This window comes from Egretta garzetta, unplaced genomic scaffold, assembly GCF_000687185.1.
Source record: "Egretta garzetta isolate BGI_Z169 unplaced genomic scaffold, ASM68718v1 scaffold25, whole genome shotgun sequence".
Classification (NCBI taxonomy): domain Eukaryota; kingdom Metazoa; phylum Chordata; class Aves; order Pelecaniformes; family Ardeidae; genus Egretta; species Egretta garzetta.
In genome coordinates, this window is record NW_009259800.1 from 3,315,226 (window position 1) to 3,328,927 (window position 13,702).

The following is a 13,702-nucleotide window of genomic DNA, read 5'->3' on the forward strand; positions in this document are numbered from 1 at the left end:
AAAAAAAAAAAAAAAAAAAAAAGAAGGAAGAAGAGACACCAGCATACACAGTTTGCTTGGCTGTTTCTTTTAGCAGGCTGCAAAGTCAACTTGGGTATGAGACATTGACTTTTCTGTGGTTTAATATTTCTTTAACTCAGTACTGGCTGCATTTCAAAAACTGAATAGTAATCATCAGCCCATCATCCCAGGTGTGGACAAATGATAAAATAATCCTACCTTCCAAAGAGATTTAAATTTAATTTAAAGAAATTTAAATAATTCAGATGCCCGAATTCAAGGGCACTTCCAGTCTTGAAGTGTTGCTTCTCTGGGTGTGGGACACTCCCTGCCCATAGGACAGAAGGTGCGTGGGAGCATACGGTGAAGGCACATTATTTGCAGCTGGAGAGGGTGCTTTCTGGCAAAAGAGAGCATCATTCTCATCTAGTCGGGGAGTCGGTCCTTGGCTTTAGTACAGCTTCATAGCCTCTCATTAACTTGGTGATCTGATGCAGCAGCCGCAGCTGTCCAGAACAGTGTGAATCAGGCCAGCCAGCTGGGCCTGGTCAGTGGGTTAATGGAGTGGGAAAACAGCCACGCCAACATGTTACAGATGCGTATGAGGTAGATGCAGGGGAGCGTGAGGGAGGAATTGGATGTGTGACACTCACAAAAGTGTGTTCACTTGACTACTTCCCCAAATGTATGTTTTGGAGAGTGCAAGTTAGACGAACTTATTGACGTGCAGTTTTGGAAGCAGGCTGAGTATACTGATACAACACTACTGCTAGATTAAGCAATTCTGTAGCTTTTTTCTTTCAGATAGCGCTGGTTTTAGCAGAATTTGAAAACCTCTGGGTTAATGCCATGTCTGTTTTACCAGACGTTCTTGATATATCTTCAAATGGGACTAAAACATGATGTCCCTTGAGGTAAAATAGATGTGAGGCATGTAAAAATACCTTCAAAACTCAAGATACAATTATAAAATGCAGCAGATATCACTTTTCTTTCTTTTTAAAGTATGGAGTTAGAAAATTTCTCCCATCTACTGCACTAACAAAAGCTTGATGTGAGTGTCCATAAGCAAATCATGAGTAGAGTTGTGATGAAAAATATTCCACAAAATTCTTCCTTGTATCTCTTTCTAGTCTTGGAACTGTACTACTGAACTTTCAGTGGATCTTTTTGTTGAGGAACGGAGAGAAATGAGGATTAAGCTGATAAGGAATTAAATCTGTTCTGATCGGGAAAGCTGTAAAAGTTTTATCTTGAGTGATAAGGGTTTTTTGTGGAGCAAATGTTCCCATCAGATATGCAAGACCCAAATTCTATTACATTCTTTGAAAAGCAATCAGAAGTTGGTAGCTTTAATGAATAATTTTGTTCTTTGTGAGAAGTAATTTTGTTGTTTAACGACATTGCACTGATTTTAAGTGGTGCAGAACATGATTTTCCTGATGCTGTATGTTGCCAAACTGGTTTTAATTGAAAAATGATTGACCTTCAAAATGCTCTGCAGAGGAAATATTTTGATCTAATATTATAATAGAAACTTGCAGATTGATCAACTTGCTCAGAATTCACACCTCCCGGGCATTTCTGTATGCTAAGATCCTGTCAGCTGATCAGACACTGACTTCTCTTTGAAGTACCATGCTGTCTTCAACTTTCTGATTACGGCTGAGCTTACGCCTTCCATTTTCTATTAGAAAGCTTGTCAGAAGAAGGTCTCTTTTCATGGTGTATTCAGTGACACCGTAGTTCATGCTGAGGTTCTAAACTTGACCACTACTTAACTTGAAAAAGCGCAGCTGCAATCTTCAGGACTGAGGATGATACAAACAAGTCTGCCAAACAAATGCATACAGGACCAACGTGCAACAAGAAGTCCTCGGTGAATGTCGTGCAGAGCACTTTATTTTCCCAAATGCTAAATGTTTTAATATGGACCATAGAGATGGAAATAAACAGCTTGTCTGATTTCTTAATGATACTGCATTTTTGCAAGTAAGCAAGCACAGCAGGAAAATATTTGGATTTCTGAAAATAATAGCATGTATGTATTCTGCCACAATTTCTGTAGAAATCTTTTCACAGCTCCAAGGAGGCGGAGATTTAGGAAATTATGGCTGTGGCCCTAATTACTTTTAATATTATATAAAAGATATAGCTATGTTTACAGCTTACAGTAGTTTTATATATATATTTTTACAGTAATCAATACTTTTGAGATAAAAACTTGTAGCTGTTGTCCCTGCTTAACATCCTGAAAGAGTAGAGGTAATGGTTGTAATTAGAAATACATAAGTATATTACAGATAGTATTTTTGAATAAAATAAAGATTGATCATGATTGTGATCATCTTCTGAAAAGCAACAGTTCATCATCTTTCTCTAGTTCTAAAATTCATGCACTGTGGTCAAAAAGGCCAATACTTACAGTGAAAGTGCATGGAAAGTTTAGATAACTTCATTTCCCTTATGCTGCTGTGTTACTGACTTGATTTCTCTTGAGTGCTATTCATTTGAATTGATTAAACTTAAAAGTTTTTAAAACAGTGTTTCCAGCTTGTTAGATCATTAGTGTGTTATGCTAATAGAGACAGGGAAGGATTTTTAAAGATGGATGTCAAATTTACAGGGACTTTTTTTTAAAAAAAAAAAAACAACTCAGATTTTCTCTCTGAAACCTACAAAAACCTAAAAACCTACAGTCTGATCTGAACTTGTTCAGGTTTTGTTTTTAAGTTTCTGTGGCTGCCAGGATCAGTGTCTTTTCCATGGACTTTGAGCTGAAAGGATGCTGGAATTTAGACCTCTCTGTTTCGTAATTTTGAATAAGAAAAAAGTATTGTTACTGTTTATTTTCTGTATCCCTTCTTGTGGAATGTTTTCCCAATGAAGTCAACATTGAGTCTGAATTCTTTCTCTGCCTCTGGAACCACAAGGTTCCCTATCGCTGTTTATCTTGGGCTACCCTTCTGTCAAGTGCTCAGCATTTTCCTTCACCGAATGCTGTTCAACAGAAGGATTCTTTTGGATTTCCTCATGCAGCCATCAAGGAGAATATTATAAATTTAAGTGGTTTAACATTTTTGAATAATTTGAAGAGCTTTAATGCTATTTTCTTTTAAATTATAGTAAGACTGTCTTTTATTCTTCATAGTTTGTTGGTGTTTTCTATGAAACATTTGAGAGGTGGGAGGCTCATGAGAAATTGAAAAGCTTGTAAACTGTTGGGGGGGGGGGTTCTTCAAAAAGGATGGAGGAAAGGTGTTCTGCTTCACTTCAATCCCTGTTATCTGGTAGCCACTCAGTGGGATTGATGAGTTAAAATGTGTTTGCCCTAAATGGTTTATTGCATAAATTGCATTCAGCCTCTTAATAAAAGTTCTGGATGAATACGTACAAGAGACCCTTTTGCAAGGACAGGCAATTTTGTTGGTCTGGATGGGGTTACCAGCATCAGCAAAGCTGACTTTGTGGTAAATCGGCAGGTTTGTGCTGTTTTCAGAGTTGCAGTCCAGTTAGGATACTATTGAATCCCAGTTGCAGTTAGTCTCTTAAAATAACTCCTGGTGAATGAGAATATAGGAGAAGAGGGAGTTTGGAGATGATGATTTTATTTTACACATTGGGGTTGAAGGTACTGAAATCTAGAAACAAATCTCTAAGTCTTAAAACAAGCAAAATATTTGAGCACTGGAAAACTTCTGTACAATCCTGTAATATTAGAGCTCTTGGGATTTTTATATGTATTTTTGGCTTTTAAGTATATATCTGCCTGCTTCTTAAGCAGTGAAATGACTTGGATTTCTTGTCTACCTAAACCAACACAATTCTCTGGTCCCCATCTCTACAGTAATATAAAAGCTACTCGGGCCTCAGACCCAGGAACTTCAGAATATACAGTCCTACTTGTTTCCTTACTTACTCTCCTTACTTATTTCCTTACTCTTTTTACAAGGAGTCACATACAGAAGACAAGGGGGAATGGACACAAGTTGTTCTTGGGGAGATTCTGACTGGACATGAGAGGGAAATTTTTCCCAATGAGAACAGTCAACCATTGGAATAATCTCCCCAGGGAAGTGGTTGACTCCGCCACATTGGACACCTTTAATACTCAGCTGGACAGGGTGCTGGGCCATCTTGTCTAGACTGTGCTCTTACCTAGAAAGGTTGGACCAGGTGATCCTTGAGGTCCCTTCCAACCTGGTATTCTATGATTGATTGATTGATTTGCCTTTCTAGTTTCACGCTACAGGTTATGTCATTCTTCCAGGAAAGAGGAAAAGGCAGAATCTCATTTCAGGTGCAAAAGTAGTACGTGCATTTAAGGAAAGAGCTCTTCAATATGAAGGGCTGTCACATTTTAAAACTCATCTCTTCCCCATACAGATGATTTTAAATCTCCACATTGTTTCCAGTTGCAGTATTTTGCAGATTCGAAAGAACAGAAATGCAGGATCCTTATGAACGCTGTGCTAGGTTCCTCAGTTGATGCTATCTTTTACTTTTTTTTTTTTTTTTTTTTTTTTTGACAACTGCAAATACTGAATGCTCCATTTATGTTCCTGTGAGGGAACCCTGACATAACCCTCAGGAGCCAGGGTATTCTGTACCCACTGTTCTCAGCTTGAATCTACGTTTGTTCCAGAGATGGTTATCCTGTACAACTTTCTGGGATTTATCCATTTAGTTCAGTGCTGGATGTTCTGATTTTGCATTTGAATTTTGAAGTACTGAGCCAGCAATGCGTTTAGGGATTTAATTGTAATTATGATTTTTATATCAGTGAGTCTGATGTGCTTAAGGAATTGGTGTACAATAACTAAAGAAAGACTTAGTGAAGTATTTAAAATTAATTGGGTAGCTTATATGTCAGTTTTTAGTCATCTTATAAATACTGACTTGCATTTGTTTCTTGTAGGATGTATATTTCTGAGCCAATTTGTTATGAAAAGTAAAGGCTTTCTTCCACAACAAAATGGGGCCAGTTAGCATTTTCTGCTTGGTTTTGTTTGGTTTTTTTTTTTTTCTTATTGTCCATTGTGTTTGGTGTTTGGCAATGGCAAAGGGTGATTTATTGTAATGGTTACAAAGAGCAAATTAATTCCTATTTCACCTGTACAGTCTTGTTTGAAAGCTAAAGATGTAGGTTATAAAAATCTCATATAGCGTGTTGTCTATGAACGGCAAGGGAATTAGGCCAAAAAAGCAGTATTTTTGTATGGGTTTAGAAAAAAACTGAAAGAAACATTGTGGTGTTCATTCTGTTGTCTGCCTCAGAGTTTCTTTATTAATTAATCTGGTCTCCTAAGTCTGAACAGATGCCTGGATTTTGTAAAGATCACTTTGAATAGGAGACACCATAGCATTTGACTTCCAAGGCTCTGCTAATCATCAGCCTTTGAGGTTATCGTCTAAGTGCCAGTCACTGCTCAAATGGAGATAAAATTCCCGTCCTGACCTGGCACCTGCCATGACCCTATATGGAGAATACTCTGATATTAAAATAGGACGCTTGGCATTTGGCACTTCAAACTTGTAGCAGTGAAAGCCTGAGTGTGAAGGAGAGTTCCCACGAGATAGCTGCTTTCACTCCTTCAGAGGAGGTGTGGTGGCCCCGGCGGTTCTCCTGCGCGTTGGATCTTTGCACAGCTGTGGACTCCCTCACTACTACAGTGCTTTTCATTGACTGCCAGGGTCCTGGTTTAATCCTAACGTAATGAGCAATAACTATCAGGACACTGATACAGGCCTGCTGGGAAGTTGTATCATTTATCTAAGACTGGATATTTTTATAGTCGTAAAGCTGTTCTGTCATGTTGTTTCCATGTTGACATCTGTCTACTTTGGCTCATAATTGAGGTAAAACTGGAAAGACAGAGGAGTTTTGGTTCTCTGCTTCTTCAAGGAATCATATGCTTGCGGCACCAGGTGATTTGAACACAGATATTGCCCATGACAGGGAAGTGTGAAAGTAAATAATAGAGAGGAGTCTTGAATGAAATATTGTCTTGTGCAGGGGATAAGCATAAGATCAATAATCTTCCATAAATTCATCCCTGTTTTTAAGACTTGCTCAATATACTTGTCTGCTGCACTGTATGAATTTTTACTTTTTGAGGCATAGCTAAATTTAAAAGTGTAACAAAATTTGTATATAGCAGAAAAATCCTATTAATCTCCAATAGCACATCATATTTATGTATTCCGTTGTAGGACTTGATGGTTTCAACAATATCATGTCTTGATAAAAGTGCTTCCATGCTTTTGGAAATGCTTCTGTTGCAGCAACAGTGGAATTTTCCATAAGCTGTGTGCTAGTCTGGAGTCTCATCAAGTGGCTTCACCTTTTCACTTAGTTTTATGATTTAACCTTTTAGCAATTCTCTGTGAATCTAGTGATTTTGTTTAATCTAGAGATTTTAAATAGTTATTATTCTCTCGTTACTTAATAACCACTGTTTCTCCTGCAGGCACCCTGTGGAACTTGTCTTCCTATGAGCCCCTGAAGATGGTCATCATCAACCACGGTCTGCAGACCCTCACCAATGAAGTGATTATACCCCATTCAGGTTGGGAGAGTGAGCCGAATGAGGACTCTAAGCCTCGCGATGCTGAGTGGACAACTGTCTTCAAGAACACTTCTGGTTGCTTACGGTAAGGCAGAACTGTGGCGTATTAGTCTGTTCACCACGTCCTGTGCTTAGGATTTTGTTTAAATTATTTTGATTTGAAATTAAATATCATATATCTTCCACTTTTGCAGAGATATCCCCATTTCAGTGGCCGCAATGGCAATGCTTGGAGGTATTTGCCTGCCGCTCTCTTATTGCAGGGCTTGTCAATGTAGGTCTGTCCAGGGGGGTCAGCGTGAAGAGTAGGTCGTTTGTCCAGGTTAGGGTTAGTTGATCTCTATATGTAGGGAGGTGTATAATACAATGGAGAGTGACCCAGGTAAGGTTAACTGCCAAGCGAAGTACAAAAAAAGCATTTTGCAATGCAAACTGTCCTATATGTACTGAGAATCACGCTTTCATTGGCCAGTTGTACTGTGATCAGTGGGCTGTTTCTAGAAACTTTTAGAACCTGCCCTGCTTCCCTCGATGGTGCTGGTTTTATTTATTTGAAGTGTGTTTTTAAGCAACTCCCTTCTTGGTTTTAGGCTTTCCCCTGTCGAAAAGCATTTTTTTTTTTTTTGCAGATGCTGGGGAACTGGTTTCATGGGATAACACTGAGCATGAAACACGGATCCAGTTTTAGCCCCAAACACTTTTGTGGGGACACTCCCATTTTAAGCTAAAGTGACTAAGAACCTATGGGAAATTAGTTAAGAACCTGAACTACTGACCATGTAGGAACTTATTTCTAATATTCCTTGCAAAGGAGCCTTTTCTGGTTAGAAATGTATTTGCATTTCTGAGAGCACCTTGAGAGTAGGAGAGTACATGCTAGAAGCTGGGGTCAGGAGAAGTCCTAATGCAGTGTGAAAAACCTGAAGAACCAATGTTCCCTAAACATGGAGTCTTTTCATTTTGCTTTTCTTTGAGAATAGTGGAGATGCCCTGTTACATTCTTCAGCTTTATGAGGAAGTCAATTAGTTTGAACAAAACTAATAAAGATTTGGCACCGTACCTTCTGTTGCTCTGAAGTATGCTTCTGACAGATTTCTACTGATTAATGCATCTTCAGAAGTTGGTTCATTTCTGTTTCTTGGGCTTGTGGTCTCTAAATTGCAATAACTGTTCCCCTGAGTAGCTTCACAAATGAAGAAAGTAATGAAAAGTGTTCTGAAAGAGCCCATTACTGAAATTATTTGCAGTCCCACTGGAAACTAAGGTCCTTTAAGTAGGCTCCAGACATCATAGGTTTTTACTTACTAGTGTCTCGTTTTCTAATGGTGTTCTGCAAGAGGAAATTAGTCATGGTGGGGGATAAAAGGATTATCTGAATGAATATGAGATTCTCCAGTAAGTGTAGACAATAAATTGATCATTAGCGGAGTAACCTAATCCACATAATAAATTCTGATTAGTATGTGCAGTGCCCTGATCCACTTGAACGTCTACATTCCAGGATAGCTTTGGGTTGGGTTTTTTTTTTGTTTCTTGTTTGGTTTATTGGGTTTGTGGTTTTTTTATTTTAAAGTAGAGTACTGGTTTTACAGGACATGCAAAAGCTTCACTTCAGACATTTCACATTCTTAAAGGCTAATGAAGAGGGATGTGGAGCATAGCAGTGCTGAGATATGTTAGAGAATTTGAACTTCTGGTAATTAGAAGTGGTCCTGATGTACTTCAAATGCATCCAGACAGCAGCCAGTAAATGGTGACTGCTTCTGTTGTTGAGGAGGGAAATGTATTTCAGTCCTCTCATCTATAGCCTCCGCTGTCATAGTCATGCGGGACTATGTGCTTCCTTGTGGAAAATTTGAAGCTTCAGTCAGATGTGGGGCAAGGTGACTTTATTCTTGAAAGTAGTTGCTTAAAGTAAATGGAGACATGGTGGCAGGTTAGCAGGGAAAGGTAATATGAAAAAGGCAGTTTGTTAATGTCTCTCTGCTGTGCCATGGAGAGAGCAACCTCTTGCACAGGAAGGGGGAGAACTGTCTTGCTGTCTCCTTACTTCTTACAGTGAGATAAGCTGAGTCCAAGACAACAAAGATACAGGAGTAGGTGAGATATGAGCTGCCTTTCACTTGATCGTACTTCTTGTTACCATGCCGGTGATATTACATATCTTTTGTAGAGCACTTCCAGATCTAGGGATAAAAATGGACATATCAAAAGTAATTATCATTACTACTGTTGGAAATAATTTTGCATTGTTTTGTTGAAATCCTCTGCAGCTCATCCTTAAAAGCGCCAGGAAGATAAGATAGTTAACACCAGCAGAGAATAAATTGTTGCAGCCATCTGTCTGACAGACGCCAGTGTGTAAAAATTCTTTTGCCTACTCTTCTTATGTTGACACAGTAGCTGGTCCTAGAAATTCAATTTTCCATGAATGGAGCTTATTGCAGACTACAAACCGTTTACCAATTTGATACTTAATTAGGAGGTTAGTCCTCTTGATGGTGTGCCAGCCTGCGTTGTCCCCTTTGGAAGTGAGCCTCAGGTGTGTGTGCCGTGTTGTCTTCCAAAAAAACCGAGAGAATCTCTGAACTGAGTTTTCGGATGTCCTTGCAGTTTAGATATCCAAGCAGAAGATAGGCATTATGCATGCAGGATGGCATTCATTTCAGTATCATTTTTTCAGTTAATGAAGTTTATCAACAGATGTGGGTGAGTTTGTTTCAAACTCAGTGATTCACAGCATGAGCTGTCAGTTAATTATTTGCACTTTTTTTTTTTTTTAAAACACTGCTTTCTGATCTCTACTTTGTTCTTAATCTGGGTCTCTCTTTTGGTAATGTGGAGCCTTGAAACACTTCAAAATTATTAAAAACAAGTAATTTAAAAAAAAAAAAAAGCCACCCAACACTTACTTGCCTTTACCTCTTCTTAAAATCCTGATCCATCCCATTTTCCTTTCCAGTTGTATCCTGTCTACAATATTTTTTTTTAACCTGTGTAATTCGTTAGTCTCTCTCCCTCCTCACTTGGGGAGTTCAGATGCTGGTCCAGGTCTGAGTAGGGCAGGGTGAATTGTATCCCAAGTAATCGACTGGGGCTGCTTGTGCCAAAGGGTGGACTGGTATCTGACATGAGCAGCACAGATAGTGTAGCATTGCAGTTATACGTGGGATAGAAGGATGCTTTAGCAGAGGGGTCAGTAATTGGGGCCAATATCTTAGCAGACATTTGTACCTGCACCAGAGTTCCTTTACTTGGGAATTAACTTTGCAAGATAAGAGCCATGATCCATGCACTCTTTTGCCTCTTACCCAAAGCTAAGGTAGCTTACTGGCTTTGTATAGCCCTAATTTCTGCCCACTTTCTAAAGTAACAAAATCCATATGTGTTGCTTGATGTTGATTTTATATATGGCCAAGGGACTTGCACTGAGGAGTGGATCTGTCTAAGCTGCTATTTGAGAAAGCCCTGTGCATGATACTGAGTAACGTTGGATCCAGTCATTTAAAAGCTGGAAATCAGAGAAACTGTGCAATTTGTTCTCATCACAAATGCCATTCAAATACTGTCTCTTTTGCCGTAAGTCAAATAACTCTGGGATTACCTGTGATACTTAGTGATGTCCATACCAAACTACCATAGCTAACTGGCAATGTGTACATAGCCGGTAAGAAACAATGGAAGAAAAGGCAACTGGTTAAGGTTTATATTGACTTTGGAGACCAGTGTTTATTTTAAACACTTCTAAAGTCAAGCCTTCTCTCATGACTACGGCCATTGTAGGGATCTTTTCAGCCCTGGTATCATCTGGAACATGACAAGTGGGTTCTGTGCGCCATCCCGCTAACTCCCTTCAGACAAATGTTTTGGGAATCCTGTATTCCCCTTTGCAAAATAAAGACTTGGCAGCACAGCCAGTTTGCAAACTATGATCTGGTAATGAAATTTATTGCATGGTTTTTCTGTAATCTCTACCAAGAAAAACTGAAGTTTTCAGAGAGTAGTACAGGTGATTATTTTGTCTCCATTCTCATCTTGAGATCAAGAAAAAATGTTTCCTCTTCCATTGCTGTGTTTTGTTTATCGTGGCAGACCCAATATGATGAATGGATCTGCAATGTCAGTAATAATTTTATTACTTAAAGTGGTCATGAGCCTTGTGATAGATGTTACCTTGGGTGTAATTTTATAAAATAAAGGGATTCTTATATTCTGTTGAAGTTGTTAAGAGAAATAGGTATGGTGGAAATTGGAAAGGAACAGTAAAAACAAAGCAAAGATTGCTTTATTGAAATTAAGTGGACTTTTGGGTTTGGAAAAGTAGGACTGGGGAAGAAGTAAGGAAGACATTTGCTAGGAGAATCATTCAATATGCAGAGACATTCCTTTATTTCATTTGGAGTACAAGTTTCGTGTCTTTGTATTGTATTTTATTCTTTTCGGTATGTGGAGAATGTCTCTTCAAGTTACTATCTGTCTTTTTCCTTAAACCCCTAAATCCCTACTGGGATTTCCAATCCAGAAGCAATTGGTTTTAAATTGTACTCTCCTCCAGTTTAAATAACATCATGATTTGGTGCATCTTAACAAGGCCATTTTGTGATCCTTCCTACAACTTTGACCAAGACATTAAGATGCTTTAGGAGAAGAGTACAAGTTGAATTGCTCGAGGGACTGATGGAGCTAAGGTTAGCTCACGTGTACCCAGGCAGTGCCAGAGACCTTCGCTGTGTCTCCAGGATTCCCCCAAGGTGCCTCTCTGCTTTAGGGGGGAAGTGCCACACCTGTGGGGCAGGAAGCGCTGCTGCAGTCACATTATCTTTTTTTGTTTTCTGTGTAGATATCCACCATGATTCCTAGTTATCTGGAAGCAGCAAGGATTTTAATGGTTTAAAAATGAAATTCATTCTGGGCTTAATTGCTGTTTTCTGCCTAATTACTTTTAATTCTCCCTTGGATTTTTTTCACTTCTAAGAGGACAGAGAAGAACTTAGTTCCTAAATTGCCAACTTTCTAGTCTGATTCCTGTGCTAAACTGACCTGCTGTCAACAAATGTTAAATGAATTAATTTGCATAGCAAACAGATGCAAAGTGCTCCTTTTTCCAGGGTACCATCTGTAGTTGCAGCATTTCTTGTCAATTCTCCAAGTACACAGAAATTTGCCTTCACAAATAGCCTCAGGGTTCAGAGACCTGGCCGTGGGTGTACGAACACAAACAAACTGCACCCACTTGACTTCCACTAAAAACATGCATTCTTCAGATCGAAATTGCACGTAACAGCTTGTCCAACATCAGCTCCTGAGAAGAGAAGGGACAGCCTGGTGGCTAGAGCTGTAACTCTTGAGAAGTATGGATTTAATTGCTGTTCTGCTACTATTCTGACATAATTACAGGCAAGATTAATGGTATAAACCTTTTTGTGGTCTAATTTTTAATAGCCCTATCTCCTTCTGGTTTTGGTGAGATTGAGGCTCCTAAGTGCCTGAGTGGATCTGGACTTCAGTTACTGAGCTTCACTTTCCCACCTTTAACGCGGGATTGGCACCTCTGGCCTTACCTTCCCCTGAAGTTGGTAAATACCAGTAGTTCAGGAATTGTGAAAGGGCTGGTCCTAGAGACAACAACTGGGAATAAGCACCTCCTGTAGGCATAAATTCAGAGTTCGGTCCCATGGAATCAAAACCTGAGAGTTATGCTAAGTGTGAGATACGATGTTTGAAGACATGGGATAAGGACTCAGTAGATTCAGAGCCAAAACCATACTCCACCAGGATGAGAAATGATGTATAAGTATCTGCAGGCTCCTGTTATTTTTATGTACTTCAGAGGAAAGAGGACTGCAGGAGCCTGATGGTAAAGCATTAATACTTAGGATGTGCCAAATAGAGTTTTTGTATGAGAATGTTTTAAGCCTTTTTCCGAGGAGGACAGAGAGTATTAAGGTACATGCATGTACATCTTGTCCTGCAGATGTGAGTTACAGTGCTTCAGTCATATGTAACACTATTTAATGGTAATGAACTTGTTTCTGAAGTCCTAATGTCTTTATATACTTGTGAATATATGCATGTGTGCAAACACCTACAGCACGCGCTGTTTTAGCAGGAGTGTGTGTGTGTGTGAGGCACATGGAGGTAAAGAAGGTTTGTCAAACAGCATCTGCGGTCTTGTTTTGGCAGAAAAGTTCTCTCTCTGCACCTTGGAAATGACTGTATGAATGCCTCTGTCATACTGGTGTGTCCATTTTTTTCTTCCCATCTCTTCATGCTGAATTTGAGGAAAGAAAGGAAGAAAGGCTGTCAAAGCCAGGTGCTTATGCCCTCCTTTCTGATTAATGATTAATGTATGGCTTTCCTCTGAAGAAAAGTGCTTGGGAATTAGAGCTTTTGAAGTGAATTACCTTCAAGCTCTATCCATCTTTAAATCCTGCAGGCATGATAATGGTGTGTGGTGACAGTCACATAATATTTGTCCTACCTGCACTCTCATATACTTGAGGCAGCCTTCGTCTCCCACTGACTGCAGTAAGAAGGCACTTGAGTGTTCAACTCTGTGACCTGGAAGCGCTCTCCAGTGAAGAGCGGGCGCAGGAGGTGAGGCTGGGGGGATGCTGCTGCAGTGCTGCCAGCCCAGCTGCCCTTGGTGTCAGGGGAGCTTTGCTTACTGAAGCGTGGCAGGACAGGGAAGATATGTAAATGTAAGGTTTCAGGTGCTGGCTTTTTTTTTTTTCTTTTTTTATCAGCAGCAAATTAGTAATTGAGCTTCACAAGTCTAGCATGAGTACAGAGCCCTCCTTCCAGCAGCTATGTTTGTCCCCCACTCCAAAAAGGGTTCTTTGCCAAAGTCATTTGGTTGATTTTTCCTTTTTAATCAGTGTGCTCCGCTATCATAGTTCAGGTAGTCCTTTTGTATGTTTTTGTAGGGCAGTTGTGTAACCAAGGAGGCCTGGACAGGCTTAGCACTTTCCTGTCCCAGCCAGAGGAGATGAGGGCAGATGCTGCCACGTCTCTGTCCCCCACCACCACCCTGCTTGGAGGCTGCTGCATTTGCTTTCGTACTGGGTTGGGGGTTGGACTAAATGACCCCTAGGGGTCCCTTCCAACCCAAAACATTCTGTGATTCTATGGG

At 39.7% G+C, this 13,702-nt stretch overlaps 1 protein-coding gene across 1 annotated transcript in view; it reads left to right on the top strand.

The window, feature by feature from the left end:
• Nucleotides 1–13,702, top strand: part of ARVCF (ARVCF delta catenin family member) — a 169,509-nt gene that overhangs the window by 95,685 nt on the left and 60,122 nt on the right. The window contains 1 exon segment of the mRNA XM_035895366.1: nt 6,471–6,654. Coding sequence (XP_035751259.1) covers nt 6,471–6,654 — 184 coding nt within the window.